At 52.1% G+C, this 17,181-nt stretch overlaps 1 protein-coding gene across 2 annotated transcripts in view; it reads left to right on the top strand.

Moving 5' to 3' along the window:
* Positions 1-17,181, top strand: part of ACOT7 (acyl-CoA thioesterase 7) — a 94,752-nt gene that overhangs the window by 53,187 nt on the left and 24,384 nt on the right. For both annotated transcript variants that reach the window (XM_063105963.1, XM_063105964.1), the window contains exons 6-7: positions 1,630-1,716; positions 14,442-14,558. In XM_063105963.1, the coding sequence (XP_062962033.1) occupies positions 1,630-1,716; positions 14,442-14,558 (204 nt within the window). The remainder of the gene's footprint in view (positions 1-1,629; positions 1,717-14,441; positions 14,559-17,181) is intronic.

Raw genomic sequence — 17,181 nt, 5'->3', positions numbered from 1 at the left:
AACTGACTGACAATAAAAATGAAGCTTCCAGACGCAGCCCAGGCCCCTCCTCGCGGCGAGCATCTCGGGCGCTGTCCTCTCTGCAGAGCCTCGCAGAGCAGGTGCCCCATACGTGAGCTCCATTCGGGAGTCTCAAATCACTCCACACCGCGAGCCCACAAACAAACGCTCTGAGTTTGGAATTAAGTGTTTAAGGTTCCAGCTCACCTGAATTCTCATATTCCTTCTTCATGACAGCTTCAGGCAACTACACAGCTGAAATTCCACATGAGTGCATTAGTCTGTTGGGCTGCCATAACAAGGTACCACAGGCAGAGCGACTTAAACAGCAGACATTTATTCTGTCAGTCTTGGAGGCTGGAGGTCCCAGATCAAGGTGTGGGCAGGGTGGGTTCCTCTGGGTCCTGTCTCTGGCTGGCAGATGGGTGTCTTCTCCATGGTCTCCCTCTATGTCTCTGTGTCCTGGGCTCCTCTTAGAAGGACACCAGTCACGTGGGATTAGGGCTCACCCTAATGACCCATTTAACTAAGTTACTTCTTTAAAGATCCTATCTCCAAACACAGTCACATTCTGAGGTACTACAGGTTGGGGCTACAACATTAAGGATTTTGGAGGGCCACAATTCATCCCATAACCTGGAGGAACACCAACGCCTCGAGGTGACAGTGGACACTTAGGAGACCCCATGTATCAACTTTTGGGTCAGGAACCACCCTTCCTCCTACCACCTTTTTGATGCTGAGAAATGCTTCCTGTCCAAGGCCAGACATATCTGAAGTGGAAGCCAGTCATTTGGCGCCCGGTGGGCCAGCTTGTTTGGCAGCTGAAGTCTTGCTGGGCAGGCACGGGCCACCCTTTCTGAGCGCCAGCCGTCCCAGGCAGGAGACAGTGATGGGAGGCTTTGGGATGGTGGACGTGTGCACATTGGGCTGGGTCGCACAGGTGTCTGCTCAGGGGACATGGATCGGTCTTACCTGCACCTGTAGAGAAAGGGAATGATGTCTTCCTCCTGGAGGCTGGACTTTACATAACCTTTTTTTCTTCTAAGTGCAGCCTCTTATATATATTTCAGTAGCGGCACTGAGTGACTGGAGCTCCCTGAGGGATTTGCCGCTCCTGGAAGATTTGCAGTGATGGAGCAGTGAATGGGGGTGGTGGGAGGGCTGGCGGAGGAAGGAAAGAGCCCGCACGCCTTTGGGGGCTGCGCCTTCCTGGGCTGCTTCAGGGACTGAGGGTTGGCAAAGTAAATTACAGATATACTGTTGGTGCTTTTTGGAGAGTTGGAAATGAAAGTCAGATGGATAACCACATCCTGGTGGAGGGTCACGTGCAACCCTGGGACCTTCTAGCTGCGAGATGTTTAGTGGCTGCCTGTGGCTTGGGGCAGGGCCTTGCGGGGGTGCTGACATCCCCAGAGACCCGCTAATTAATCCTGAAAGCCTTCCGCCTCGCCAACTGTAGCCTGTTTGGAGACCAGAGTTTTCCTTACAGAAATCACATCTCAGTTGACTGCAGTCGGGCGCCCTGGGTGACCATGCAGACGTTAGGGCAGTTTCGGCATCATCAGGACGTTTGACTGCTGGGAATCAGTGTAAACCAATAGTAATCTGTCTCGTTTGTAATTCCAGAGCCCAACACCGTCAGCTACAGCCAGTCCAGCTTGATCCACCTGGTGGGGCCTTCAGACTGCACCCTGCACGGCTTTGTGCACGGAGGTAAGAGATGGTTGGCGCCGGCCACTGCCTTCCTCTCACTGGCTCTGCTCAGTCCCCCAGGGAGCCGCACTGCCGCCTGACCTAGTTTAGGGCTTGTGTTAGTGAAGTACAAATTTAAGCTTTTAAGAGGTTGCATGATAAATTACCAAAATACTGTTGGCGCCTGTTTTTCAAATCGAAATGAAAGGCAGATGGATGACTCTACATTCCTGTGGAGGGTCACACAAAACCCTGGATCTTATAGCCATGGGATGTTTAATGACTCCCCACGGGTCAGGAGTGGGGCCAGAGAGTAACGTTGTGACCTGCTAACAAAGAGTGGCTCATTAAAAATGGTTTTGCCTCTGCTGTTTGCGTTTATGTCTTTCTTTGGTCAGATCCCATCTCAAACAGCACAGCCCTCGAAGTTCCTAGCTTAGGCTTTTCCTGAGTTTGGAAAACACAGCTGGAACACAAGAGCACTTAGCTCGAGTTTTGCGGAGGGACACTTTTTCCTTTTATAGTATGTAATTATTTTTAAGATTTAGGGCAAATATTAGCACATCAAACCCATAATTTCATGGATATTGTGTTTGGATGAGACTAAAGCCAACTTTAATAAACAAGCTGATTTGAAGAAGAGCATCAGGGAGCCAGTGGTTCAGTGGTCCAGGCCGTAGCAGAAGTCGTGAAGGAGGTGTGGGGCGCGATGTGGGCGCAGGCACTGCGGGCACTGCGGTGTGCTAGCTGTTCACGGTGCCTCGGGCATGGCGGGCACTTTGCACAACGCTGCTCATTCGTGCTCTCATTTCCGACCTCCTGGAGCACCAAGTTCTCCTTTCTTCTTCACTTAGAAAATTCCTATTCATCCTTCAAAACCCAGCTCGAAAGGCACCAGCCTGTGCAGGTCTATGCTGATATTTCTACTAGGGACACCTGAGAAGCAGGGACTGGATCTGATTCGGTGTGTTGGCCCCACACAGAGGCAGGGAGGCACTTTGCAGATGCCCTTTCCATGATGTAGGGCTGCAGATTACATTCAGGTTGAGGGACAACAGGCCCTGGGCCTGTCAGAAGCAGATAGTGGGCCCTGATTTGAGATATACTTTTAAAGTTTGTTTCTTTTTTTTTAAACTCATTTCCTTTTGTGTTTGTGTGTTTTTTTGTTTTGTTTTGCATAATCATTTTCTTCTTCCACTAAATGCTGGCTGCAGTGCCCTTAAATCTGTTTAACTTAGGTCCTACCCGAGGGAGGCTCTACTTTGTAACATAAACAGTACTCTCCAGGCCCACAAATATTGTGACAGCCTGAGGATCTTTCTCCCCTGAGAACAGCCATGGCCTCATCGCATTTGCTGTTGCCTTCTAGCTGGCCCCGTCCCCTCCACCCTCTCGGATTCTGGGGTAGGGGGCAGCCTCCTCCTCTAAACCTAGCCACCCCAAGCCCAGGCTTGTGTAACGGCGAAGAATTGTCCTCGAGCCTCCTAGAGCTTCATTCTACTTGAAATTTCTGAAACTCTGAGCTCCAATTTTTGCTTCTTTTGTCTACACATGGGAAGTTTTTCACTAATGTGGCATTTCCATCATTGCTGCCTCCTGGGCAGAGTCTGCTCTCCTAAGCCCACATGCTGAGAGGTGTCAGCGAGATGCAAGGAACGAGAGAAGTGTTGGAGAAACCCCTTAGAAATCTACAGCATGTCATGTTCACTTACTGAGTCTAAGCTCCTTTATTTGATGTAGGCACATTTTCAGGGAGTGTTTAAGCAGTGTTGACAATGGCTTTAGAACACTTAATGCCTGTTTTAGTAGGGATTTTGTGCCCACGATTTATAAAAATATGCCTAATAATTTTACCAAACCTAATCATCTCTTATAGTACCTGGTAACCACCAGGAGCAAATGAATACAGTAAACACTGTGTTGAAAACACCCGGGACTATGATTTTATTGTATTTTCCTGAAGAGTACACCGGCAAGAAGGGCCCTTAACATCATTTGAATTAAAGCCTTCACTGAACTGTGGTTCAGTAGACTCCAGTCACAGAGTAAAATAGATGAAATGGATGCTGATTTAGCCTTTATGTGGGTAATTCTGTGTTGCGGTGTGTCTTTGACTGGGTGGCTTTCACACATTGGCTGGCCCTGGACTGGAGCGCTTTACACATAGATGTTGCTAATGGTAAATTCGCGAGGAGGCGTGGGGAAGGAAGTCTGGTCTCCAGCCAGACCCGAGCTCATTTCTCCTCTCCTGGGTGCATGGACAGAACCTCCTGCCATTAGTTGAGGGAATAGGAAAGATTGGGGATGAGCCGGAGGGTGCAGGGAGCAGTCGTTTCCCCTGCTAGGAAGGAGGGCAGCCTGTGACTCGGTAGCTCGGAACTGAAGGGCATCGTGGGGAAGCATGGGCCTGGCTTTGGGTCCCTGCCTTCCCTGAGTCCTGAGTGAGTCGCGGTCCCCCCTTTCTCCTCCTGAAAGTGCTGGGCGTCAGTCCAGAAAAGACCAGTTTCCTCCCCTTCTGCCCTTCAGCCCGCACTGCCCCCATTATGTTCCTTGTACAGCTCGAAGGGGTGACCGGCAGGTGTCTGCAGGGTCCACATCTTGGGTGGAGGAGGCTCTTGGGATTTAGCTGGTGACCCCGTTCAGGGCCAACCCCAGAGGAGCCTCAGCACGCATTCGCCAATTCTCAGCCTTCAGAGGCCTTGGCTTTTTCATTGACATCTCATTTTTTATCGTAAGTTAAGTATTTTAAACTGAAGTGTTGTGTAGAAGCAATCCAACATGGCCCTTGACCTAACACAGCTGTCCCTCGTCCTCCCTTCACTCCCGCCTTCCCCTACCAGCAGCGTCCCTGCTGCTGTGTGTGCGACACAGCGCTCCCATGTGCCCCTCTCAGGCGTGCGGCTCTGTACACACCGTGCACTGCTGAGCCGGCGGGAGGGCCGTGGTTGTGTGCCTGGGTAGCTGTGTCGCTACAGGAGCTGATCATGGCCTGGATTTCCGCTGACTTTGAATGTCCCAGTAAGTCTCTCCACCCCCTCCAGCCCCTCTGTAAAATGCACAGTGGTGCCTGCCAGGTCACTGCTCTGCGCCAGCCTTCCCTGGAGAGTCCCACCCTCTGTCCTCCGTGCTCCTGCACCTGCTCTAACCTCTCCGGGGTTGGATGCCCCGGTTCGTGGGTCTTCGGTTTTCGTCCTTGCTGGTGTTGGGGGGTTGTGCTTTCTCCACTGGCTTCTGTGAAAGGTGATGTGCTAACTGGGGTGAAGCCTCAGCTGCCCAACCAAACACCCAAACAGCGGTGGCTTCGGCGACTGGTTTTTCCAGTGTAGCCGTGTGGTTGTGAGAGATCCGGGGCTGCTGTGGCTGCTCGTGGTGCTGCCCCTGCCCTCTCTGGGTGGCACGTGATGGCAACCACAGGGCGGTGGGGGACATGCCAGAACCGCGTCCGCCACTGTGCTCTCTCCCCTCTCGCCAGTTCTGAAGTCTTTTTTGTCATCTTCCCAGGTGTCCGTAAGTGGTCCTTTCTCATGCTATTAAGAAATCTGGGGAAAAAATAAAAAAATAAAAAACCAGAAAAAGGAGAGCCTTGTTCCTACGTATTATGACTGTCCTTTACACCATGAGGGACCCTACACACCAGGAAAGGGAATTGAGAAGCGTTTCAAGGAGAGTCTCAGGGATGGTGGCAGCTCCGTTGGGGGTGGCCCGCCACGGCCTCTCCAGCACGACACGCCTCTGGGAGCTTCAGTCACGTCTCTTTGTGCTTCAGCCTAGATGTGACCTGGTTGGGTCCCCATCCCAGGGATGATCGGGGTTATTCTATTTGATTCTCTGGTTCTGTGCCAGGTCTTTAGAGCGTGAGAGGAGTGGCGGGGTCAGGGGTCACTGTTTTAGAAAAGAGCCTCAGTGTTATTGATTACATTTGGTTCTGAGTAAAAACCACCTCTGCTCAGAGGCGGAAATCAAGGCCGGGCGTCCTCACACGGAGAGGGTGTGCTTAGCTCACATGGCACTGGGAGGCTGGGACGGCATGCTGCAGTGAACTGGGGCTAAAACAGTTTCCTGACCCTGTCTGATCCTCAGAAATCATCTTGGTGCTTGTTAAAACCTCAGACTCCCGGGACCTTCTCCCAGAGGGTTTGCTGCAGCAGGGCTGGGCCTGGGGATCTGTATTTTTAGTAGTGAGTGCCCGGGTGTCCCGATGATTCACAGCTAGAGTGAGTGTTTGTCTCTACAGATCCGTTGACCCTGTCTTCACACCCGTTTCCCTCGACCTCTTGAGAGCATCGCACACCCCTGACCCTGCTGCCATCCCTTGAAGTCCCCTCCTGAGTGTCACCCCCCCCCACCCTCTCCAAGCCCACTGTCTTCTCACGCTGTGGTGGGTGTCAGAGTGCCTGGCAGGGCCTGAGCACCTGCATGTTGTCATGCCCCCAGGTGGTTCTGCCCCATGCCCAGGGTGAGGGCCTCCGGGGGGGGGGCGTCTCCTAAATCTGCCTGTTTCTCTTTGACCTGCCCCTTCAGTGTTATTGTGCCCCAAGGTCTGTCCTCGGCCTCTTAACCCCCCTCACCCTGTTTCCTCCCATGAGCTCACCCAGTCCCCGCCTCTGTTACCGCCTCCAGGTGGCAATTGACAGATCTTTTTTATGTCCTGCTCCTGCGTTTCCCCAAGCTCCGGCAGCCTGTGGGCCTCTTTGCCGGGGTGATGGCCCCGTGAACCTGATCTTTCTCCTGCTTTCCGCACGTGCCCATTCTCCCACCTCCTGAAGCTGTCACGTGAATAGTCTCCAAAACTGTGGACTGTGACAGCCCTAACTTAACCTCCCTGAGCCCCAGTTTCCTTTTCTGTAAGGGAGTTCTGAGGTGGGGGGTGGGGATTAAGTGATAATATAGGCACGTAGGGAGTACTAATAAAGGTCAGTCATTTTTATGATTTATATTTTATTTACTTCATTAGTTTTATTACAGACAGACAGGATGTCCTATACCATGAAAACCTCAGGCTTTCTTCCTATAAACAGTGGAGTGTTTATAACATCTGATCATGTACTGGACCACAAAGAGCATTTTTATTATAAATTCCTAGAAGTGGTACCCGTTGAGTCTAAGCATCCATAACAAGAGTGTAACCACCTAGAAATTAAGCAGCACTCCTAATAACTGCTGGTCAAAGAGAGATTAAAAGCTGGACTCTCGGCCATCTGGAAGGTAGCGAAGAGGGCCCTGCTTATCAAAATCGGGGCGTGGCTGAAGATGTTACAGAGAAAAAGTGGCCAACTTCGAGCTTGTGTTCCTTAAGAAGAAAAAAATACCTAAGTGTCGGAACTGGCAAAGAATAAGAAAATCCATCCACAGAAAGGAGGAGGAAGGACTCGGGGCAGGAGCAGGCTGACTTTGCATCTCTGCCTTGGGACTCTTGGTCACCAGCTCTGCGCATGTGTCCATGTTGTCTCCCAAGCCCCCTGGTTCTGGTCCCCCAGGTCCAAATCCTCACAACCACAGAAACTGTGGAGTCTGAGCTGTCAGAGCTCATTCACCGCCCTGTCCAAGGGCTGGGGTCCCCACGTCCTGTTCCCTTGCCCTCCTCTGTGCCGACTTGGGTCTGCGGTCTCCCTCTCTGCAGCATCCCTGTCTTGTCCCCTGGCAGGTGTGCATGCCAACCTGCCGGATGCTGCCCTGGAGCTCAGTGTGCAGAATGTGGGCAGGAGGGTGTCTCTGAGCTCCTTGGGGGATGATTCTGCTTCCACTGCCAAGGTCAGGGACGTGGCCTGTTTCGATCATGCCTGCACCCCCAGTTCTGGGTCACGGCATGGGCACCCCAGGTCAAGGGAGTAAAAGGTACGCTCAGGGCAAGCGTGATGGTTGACTGGCCCTGGGGAGAGGGCTGTCACGGCAGAAAATAGTGGCCAGGACGCAGTTGTTTTCTATCCTGTGCTGTCTTACATCTACAAATAAATTTATCAGTAAAAGACCCCTCCCAAAGTCTACCCAGTCCAGGATGGTCTGGGGGAAGTTCTGTCTGGGCTGGGAGGCCCTGGATTCCCAGGGTGGCCTTGCCAACCCACAGAGTTCCTTGGCTCTGCAGTTAACTTGCTTTTGGAAAAGAATAATAGGATAGTGACTGTCATCAAGCCTTTTGTCAGTTAGAGTCACCAGGGCTCCATTTGTCAATCTGTCACTGGCCCCCTCAGGTCAGCGGGAGACACAGCCAAAGCCAGCTGGCAGGTGCAGCACTCACAGTTCATCCGTTGCCTCCTCTAAACCTCCTTCCTGTGGCCTTGGGGACACCCGCCGCTGCCCCTTCCGTCCCATGCTGCTCCCACCCCTGTCCTGCCTGCGTCAGCATCCCATCCTCGCACGCCTGTGCTCCCTCCTCGCACCCCTGTGCTCCCTCCTCCTGACGTCTGGTCCACGCCGCCTGAGGCCGGTGGCTGCAGCCGAACCTCTCCCCTGGGCTCCGGCTGCTTCCTCAGGGCGTCCCTGGGCGCTGGCCTCTCCCGGGCGATGTCCTCCACGGAGCCTTCTGAAGCCCGCTCTGCCCCTCCCAGCCTCCTGCACACCCTCTGCCTCACCTCCACGACGTGTTGGAATTGAGTCCTCTCCTCCACTGTCGCCTGCTGGCCTGCACTGTCCCCTGAGTGGCCTCTCCCTGGTCCTGCACGTCCTTACTTGCCCCAACTCTCTCCTCAGCACAGCAGCCTGGGCCACTCCGCACAGAAGCCACATGTCCTGTATTTGGCCATTTCTCCTCTCGCAAGCCCTCCATGGTCTTGTCTTCCATGTGGCCTCCCCTCCCGCCACCTGTTCCCCTCCCACCGTCTCTGGCCTGGCACATGGCTCCTCACTGTGACCCAGGCCCCTGGGCACGCGGGCACCACGGGCTCTGCACCTCTGTTCCCTCTGCCTGGGTTGCTGTTCTCTAGCTCCTTCTACCTGGATCGCGGGTCCTTAATGCTGCCTTGGTCGTGGTTTCCCAGCAAACTGCACGGCTGCTTCTCTTCAGGTCTCTGAAGGAAAGGAAAGGGACCCTTCCTGAGCATCTGTAAAAGAGGACGCCACCCCTCACTGCCTGACCCTGCTCACTTTTGGTTGCAAAGCGCTTGTCACTGCTTGACCTGTTTTTCCTCTAGGCTCTCTCCCCCCAGCAGAACGGATGCTCACACAGTGGGGACGTCTGTCTGTTTTGCTCACTGCTGTGTCCCTGCTTAGCCCCGGGCCTGGCATGGCGTAGACATCCAGTAGCTGAAATGACCAAGCTGGAAAGAATGAAGAGGGTCCCTGCGTAGGAAGAAGGGCCACAGTGTGGTCAGCCCTGCCCAGAGGAGCAGCCAGGCTGTGCGTGATGACACTACGGTCTGTCGTCACATAATATTAGCCTCACCCCGACTGCAGGCTAGACTTCTGGAAGCAAATTGACACCCCATGAAAATGGTTCCTGGCCCTCCGAGAAGCGACGTTGCTTTCGTGGATTCCAGGCTGAGGCCACAACCCTAGCTAGCCTGTCCTGCACAGAGGAATTGCTGCCACCTCTTGCCCAGCCTCCGGGCAGTTGGGACATGAATATATCCTCCCTACTTTCTCTGCTGTCTTGTTTCAGAACAGGAAAAGCGTTGATACTCTGGTAGCAGTAAGCAAATTTAACTGTGATCTCCTCAGGCTCCCCGAAGCAGAACGTATAGAATGTGAGGAATAAAACACAGTCAGGCAGCTCTCTGCCCTGTGCCTGGGTCTGCGACACTCTCGGGCATATGGGAACCACAGTCCAGCTCCGCCTGAGACTTCTGCTAGACGTCCTACTCTTGACATTTGTCATTACCTTTAGAAACGTGTCATCTTTACCACACTGTGCATTAACTGCCAGAAATAATCCCTATTAATGACCTTAATTAATATTGCTCTGCCCTTGGTCCCAGTTCACAGAGATGCCAGGTTGCAGGGCCTGGGAGGGGGAGGCTGGGGCTGTCTGGGAGGCTGTTACTCAGCTGGACCTTATAACACCCCTTGTGATTACCAAAGGGTGGGATATTTAAAATGAAATAAAGCTACTATTCTTTTCGTAATATAGGAAGCTGGCACCCACGCTCCATCAGTTGGGATTAAATATAGAAATGGGGGCAGCAGGCATGGCCAGGCACAGTGCAGTCTGAGCTGCAGGTCCATGGGCAGGCGACCCCGTCAGTCAGCGGGCCTCGGGAAAAGAAGATGAAACCTCTGTTTTTAAGCCTCTGTCAGCATGTTGTCGATATTTTTAAAAAAACCAAACCTGTAAGCAGTTAAATGTTAGATTCAAAAATGTCTTTGGTACCGTGTTTATCTCTATGTTAGTGGCTGAGCAAGCCTTGATTTTTTTCCCTGCCCATGATTCCTGGAACGAATGCAGCTCCAAGGACAGCAGATCCTACAATTTTGTTGTCATCTTTTAAATTACGAATCTTGGGAAATAAGGACAGCCCGCGATGATGGACTGTAATTTACCAAAGTTATTCTACCAGTGCTGGCAGCGCCTATTGTGCCTAAATGGGAAGAAACTGATGAGGCTTTTCAGCATTTTAGGGAAAACTCAGGCACTTGGTATTTTTAATTAAAGTGTAAGAAAGGGAAGTGGAAACGGTGACTTCCTCTGGCAGGACGAGGGCCACATCAGGCAGCGTCAGCAGGAAAGGCCGCTGCGAATCAGACACGGTGGTTTTCTGCTTTCGATCTGTTTTTTAACAGAATTTCATTTTCTCAGTTGGCACTTGGATTGTAATGTATGAAGCATATATTCGTAGGTACGAGTATCGTGGTAACAGTCTTTACAAGCATGTCACGATGGGATGAGATTGTGTGGACTTTTAATTATCTTGTTTCTGCTGGGGCCATTTGACCTCATCACTTTCTCTTAGCAACAGCAAACAAGCAGATCTCAGTACCAGACCCAGGCAGCAATGCGTCTGGGGTTGCTCCTCACCAGGAATAGGGAACAGAGGGCTCGCAATCAGTGTTTGATTATCATCTCAGTTTTTATGAGATCGATTCCTTCTCCCCCAGGAGCCACCAGAGTTGAGTTCACGCACAGGATCCCAGCTGATCACAGTGGCCCTTTGTTTCTCTCAAGTCCACTGTAGCAGCACTAGAAAGTGCGTTTGTGAAGACGCAGGGTCAGGTTGGCTGGGCCTCAGGCAGAGGTTTCCAGTGAGGTCTGTCATCTTGGATGGGGTTTCTGCTTCCAGCTCTGATCCAGATGCTTCTGCTTAAACACTAGCAGGGGCCAAAGGCCACTCCTTGACAAGCCCAAACGCTTGATTTTAGGACAGTTCTAAATGTCCTCCCCTGAAAGTTTTCCTACCCAGTGAGCCCTGAAACCTGCCTTGCTGCCTCTTCTCCCACGGCCCTAGCATGGCCTCTGTAGGACGTACAGATTAACTGAGGTGGAGAGAGTCATCCAGGTGAAAGCCTTGGGGAGCTCGGGGACTTTGCCTGTGCAGCAGACCCAGCTCATAGAAGGCCTCCTGGCCCAGCAGAGCATTGGGATGCTTCATGTCCTGGTCACCCACTGCTCATATTACCCACTGTTCCCAGTACCTGGAATAAAGCCCCAGATTTGGGGTGGGATCTGCTGATAGACATACACAGTGGGATAGTGCCTGGTCCCCTATTCTGGGCACTAGAATTCCATTGACTCAGTCTGCCAGTCTTGGCCTTTTCAACCAGGGGGACAACATAGTTGTTTTGTGGCAGATCTGAAGCTAATCTAAACTGTCTCCATGGGTTTCCCAGCTCAGATTTGCATGCTGGCTATGGGGTTGAGAGGGGTCTATCCCATTAAATGTCACTGCCCAGCACACACAGAAAGATAATTTTGAATACTGGTTTTATCGGACAGGTCACCCAGCAGGGCGCAGCTAATTCAGAAGCTCCCTCTTCTGTTGGGGGAGACCTCCTCCTCCAAGGAGGCCATCAGTATCGACACACAATGATCCGTGTTCTGTGTTTGCACCTCCTGGAAATCCTGGACTAGGGACCTGGCCCACTGGGTCTGCACCTTGCCCTGGGGAGAAAGACCAGGAGGGCCAGATGGGCTCCGGCAAGGTGGCTGCACATGTCTGCTTCCAGCATGACTTACAGTAACCAGGAAAGACCCTTGCAAGGGCAAAGTGAAGACAAAGCTTGGTGTGGCCCTGACCTCCGGCCCCCGAGAGCTGAGCCACCCAAAGCTCCTGCCCTGCCTGGCACTTGGAGCGGTGCCTCATTTGCCCAGAGTGACACCCAGTGCCTGTGATTCTTTCTTCTGCCAAAGGGCTGTTTTCCTGGCATTTTGTCTGTGCTCTTTCTTCAGAATCGGACCTCCGTGTGGCGCTGAGCCTCCACTGTTAATTTGAAAGCTGGGGTGCAGATATCCCTGCACAGGTTGAGCAGAATAGACGCGCCGGCGTCTCTGAGGCTTTCAAATAGCATGTGCCGGTGACCCCTCGCCTGTCTCCTGCTCACGTACGTCACCATTGTTGAGCAGAGTCTTTCGTTAGCTTCCGTAAGAAAAGTCGTGGTAATAAAAACAAATTTTTTTTTATCAGGAACACTCATACTTTAAAACTTTTTATTTGGGGAATGCTCAAACACAAGAGTACTTCACAAAGTTCGTGGGCAGATTCGTATTATGTTATTTATTTATTTATTTTTTTTGTCTTTTTCGTGACCGGCACTCAGCCAGTGAGTGCACCGGCCATTCCTATATAGGATCCGAACCCGCAGCGGGAGTGTCGCCGCGCTCCCAGCACCGCACTCTCCCGAGTGTGCCACGGGCTCGGCCCAGATTCGTATTATGTTATAATTCCACTTTTTTTCCCACAAACTTTCTGAAGTGCCCTCGTACACACACAGGCAGAGAACACGGAGCTCCCCAGTGTGCGTCTTGCAGCTCCACCCACGCGACACCTGGCTGTTCCTGATTCACCTTGTACCCTCTGGAGGATTTTGAAGCAAATCCCAGACGTTGCTTCTAAAAGACAACTTTCTGTTTTTAACATCTGCAATACCATTATCACACCCTCCCAAATAAAATTGATGTCTTTAATTTCATCAAATATCCAGTCAGTTTCAAATTTCCCCAGTTGCTTATACTTTTCTCCTGGTTGGTTAGAGTCAGGATCCCAACAAGATACGCACATTGGTTGAAGGGGTGGGCCTCACCGGGGTGGGGGATGGGGCAGTGGGCGGGAGCCGAGCAGCAGAAGGGCCCTGGCCGGCCACTGCCATTGGCCCCCACCAGCCCTCCTCATGTTCCCAGGTCACCTGCTTGGCCCTATAGACGTTTGAGTCCACGGCTCCTACCCTGATGGTGATTCCAGATGAACCTGGCTTTCACGAGTGGGATGGGGTCTGGTTTTCTGCCTCTCTGGATTTGTAGAAATCATTCTGTATCCTGGTGTGAATGCACCTAGCTTTCTAAAATTTCTGATAGCTGTTAGGTTAATCAATATCACTTTGCTGCTTTTGTAGGTCAAAAATGGTTGAATATTGGCAATTTCATGTAGTTCAACCTGATAAAGGGTATGGTTTAAACTTTTTAAAATGAAATAAGAAGTGTGCCTCTGTGCTGTAGTAGGGGATGAGAACTGGGCTGGGGGCAAGCACGTGTGCCATGGTGATCCGTATAGTACCAGGGATTGAGCTGAAGGAAACGTCTGCAGCCTGAGGTTTGAAAGGCATGTTGGCTTTACAGTGCTCTTCTCGGGTACCTGCTCTTCGTTTTGTGTGACAGCTTCTTGGAGATGTAATTCACATGCCACATAGTTCACCTGTTTAAACCATACAAGTCTGACTTTTTTAGTATATTCACAGAGTCGTGCAACTACCGCTATAATCAACTTTAAAACATTTTCATCATCTCCATGAGGAAACCCTGTACCCATTAACAGTCACTCCCATTCCCCCCTAACCCCCTATCCCTGGGGAACAACTGAACTGCCTCTGTCTCTACGGATTTGCCTATTCTGGACATTTCATATAAATGGCATCACACAGTATGTGGTCTTCGGTGTCTTTCTTCTTTGACTTGGTGTGATGTTTCCAAGGTCCATCGACCTTCTAGCGTGGTCACTGCATTGTGGGAATATGCCACGTTTCATTTATCCATTCATCAGTTGATGGACATTTGGGTAGTTTCCACTTTTTGACTGTTATGAGGAATGCTGCTTTGAAATCTGTGTACAAGTCTCTGTGCACATCTGTTTTCATTTCGCTTGGGACATTTCTCTTGGGAGTATACCTGGGAGTGGAGTTGTGGGTCACGTGGTACTTCTGTGTTTAGCCTTTGGAGGAACACCGAGCTGCTCCCAGCAGCTGCACCGTCTTCCCCTCCCAGCAGGGTGTGTGAGGGTCTGCTCTCTCCACAACCTTGCCAGCTTGTTATCATCTGGCTTTTTGACTGCAGCTATCCCAGTGGATATTGTAATGCAACTTTCCAGGCAGGATAAAAGATCTGGAGAGGATAGGAAAGGGCTGTCATTTTGCTAGTGACCTTAAATATCAGCATCAGCCATGCTCACTTTCCAAAGCTTTGGCGGAAGCCAGGTTTACAGTATGAGCTGTGACATCCCCTCGCGAGCGTCCCCACACCCACTGCTGGCTGCAGCACGTCTTTGTTTCTCTGCTGCGGTCCTCACTGGTGGGCGGTGGGAGGGCTTTGTTTCTGTGACTTGTTCCGAGAATGTGAAGTAGCCTCCCTGCCCTCCATGTCTCATCTGTCACATGTCCTTTTCTCTGTGCAGGTGTCACCATGAAGCTCATGGACGAGGTAGCCGGGATCGTGGCTGCACGCCACTGCAAGACCAACATAGTCACAGCTTCCGTGGATGCCATTAACTTCCACGACAAGATCAGAAGAGGTAAAACTCTTCCGACACAGACCAGGGAGGGGGGCCCTTCTGGCTGCTCAGGTCGCTTGCACCAGTTTGCTTTCTGTGCACATCAGAGGCGGGTGTCTGCCTGTTTTCCAGAAGCAGAAAGCCGATATTCTGTGCTTTGTTCCTGCTGATCCGTCTGTTAGGCTAGTGTGTATTAATTTGATTTTTCAATCTGGTATATCTGTCAGATGTGTTTGGGGACTTTAGCCTTCTAAAGACCAGCATAAACTCATCCTTGTAAAATGCCCTGTGAACAGACTTCTGTGACGATCCTGTGCACAAGGTTGCTGTGACCATTGCCACCAAACCTGCGGCAGGCACATTGTATTTCTGGAGAGTACTAAAGAGTCCGTGACGTGGGTAGTGGCAGGATCAATACAGAGAAGCCCATGCAGCCCCCGCCTCGGCCGGCCCTGCCGCATTACCCAGGCAGTGTTGGTGTCTGTTAGCTTTTCCCAGGATGGAAATCCAATCCCAGCGACCCGGGCCCCTCCTGGAAACGGTGCCTGCTGTCCCAGGGTGTTCTCGCCCCCAGGGAGGGGAGGCGAGGCCTTCGCGGCGGGTGCGAGCATGGTTCACTGCACTTGTCTCACAGTGTTGCCGTCTGCAGATGTAAAGCGAGGTCCCCTCCCAACACGTGGATATTTCTATTTCTGTCAAGTCTCCTGAGATGAGGCTCTGCGGCCCCTGAAAGGCAGCACTTCCTTGCGGGACTCAGGAGGGGGAGTCAGAGTCGCCACAGCCTAGCATTGATTCGGAAGGTGCCTCCCTGTGAAAGCAGCTCATTGGAGGAGCTGTCAGGAGGGACTGTCCCCTGCTGTGGGAGGTGATAAAGTAGAAGAAATGCAGCTGGCTCTCCTTACCGTGCCCCTTGCCCACCAGAGCCCGAGTTGTGGGGCCTCGGAGGCCTGATGCAGACCCTCTGCGACCCTCTCTGGCTGGCAGCTGAGCATCCGAGTGCTGGGAAGCAGCATCCCGAGACAGTGGGAGCTGTCTCAGTGAGAGCGAGTGAGGCTTAGCCACGTTGGTTTGGGTGGTTTTAGAGGAGGTCGGTCTGCAGCATCGCTCCCCACCCCTCTGCAGAATCCTGACTGATGAGCTATCACCACAAATGCAGGCCGCAGCGTCGTTTTCCAATTTGCCCAAAACAAGTGGGTCTTGTCTGATTTAGCTCGTCCTCTGGGAGCCTGGAGTATAATGTGCTCTGAGCTTTGCGTGCTGCGGTGGGTCACCCTTTGGGAAAGGGAGAATCCCATCGTGTCATGATCCCGTGTCCCTCTCTTTTCCTGCAACACCTCCCTGGGTAAATTTCCATGATTAGGGCTATGCTGTTAAAAGCAGATTCGAAATCCACAGTGGAAAATGCACTTACCTTCCATAATACTTGCTCTGTTCAGTTGTCCCCCAAGTGTCCTTTGAAGACCACTAAGAAAAGAAACAGATGTTCCTAGACAGCCAGCCGGTTTCCTGGACATCAGCTGGTCAATGAATGTTCTTTTCGGTTCAACGAAGCACTCAGAGAATGAAAAGTTAGTCTTTGTCAGAAATGAAGTCATGAAAAGGGATCTCTCCTCCAAACTTGTCACCCTCGGTTGCTTATACCACGAGAATTAACTTTTAAGGGAGAGGGAGAGTTCAAGGGGGGGTTCTTGGTCAGTAGGAGTTATTAATTCTGAAGGAAAACCGTGAACTGAAGTTGGAGTCTAGTGCTTTTTCTGGGGATTAATTTAGCAACCTAGAAGACACCCAGGGCACCTTGTACGAGGAACTGCTTTGATGGAGACCTTTCGTTTCTAAACGGTTACATTTATTCTAAAACACAGAGAAGGGGACCTCCATTCTCAGAACCGTCATTTCTGGCAGCATGTCCCTCTGTGGACTGGCTTCCTCCGCTGGCGACCGTGCGGGTCGGGAGTTGCTGTGGCCCTGAGCCCCTCCGAGAGGCTGGCCAGAGCCCCCCGCGGCCCCCAGCCAGCCTCCCTCGGTGGCTGTCACAGCCGCGGCCTCAGTGGCTCCTGGCCCAGGGACTCACTGGGGGAAACGTGTGGCCCCTCACAGGGAGCAGAGAGATTGTGGCTGTTTTCTCAGGTGACTTCTTGTTTCGCATATAGAGAAATTTGAGCCAAACAGCTAACAGTTATGGGGTCTGGCCTGTTTCTGGGCTGGTGTCCTCCAGGGGCTGCAGACACTGTCACACCTCGTGTGTGGTTTTCCTGAGGAATGTCACTGTGTGAAGGTGTTGGCGCTTCCTCTCCACCTGAGAGCCTGCCCAGCTCATTTCTGAGGAGGTGAGGACTCAGTCCTGGAGGCCTCAGAGACAGGACTGTGACATTTTGTCATCAGTCCTGTGGGGCGGAGGGCAGAGCCTCTTGGGGTGCTGCTTCCTGGACTGGCAGTTTTCCTCCTGTGGTTTGGCCCCTGCGTAGGCAACACAGAGTAAGTCTGGCCGAGGCCCCAGGTCCCTACGACATGTGGCCAAGCGTGGCAGAAACTTCACGAGGAGGTGGGGTTGACGTTCCCACTTCTGCTTGATTTTCTGCTGTGATTCTGCTGAGGTCACTGCAAACCCTCGCGCCTCAGCTGTGACGTGACGGAAGCCACCAGG

This window comes from Cynocephalus volans, chromosome 8, assembly GCF_027409185.1.
Source record: "Cynocephalus volans isolate mCynVol1 chromosome 8, mCynVol1.pri, whole genome shotgun sequence".
In the NCBI taxonomy this organism is placed as follows: domain Eukaryota; kingdom Metazoa; phylum Chordata; class Mammalia; order Dermoptera; family Cynocephalidae; genus Cynocephalus; species Cynocephalus volans.
This window is presented reverse-complemented; position numbering and strand designations above follow the sequence as displayed.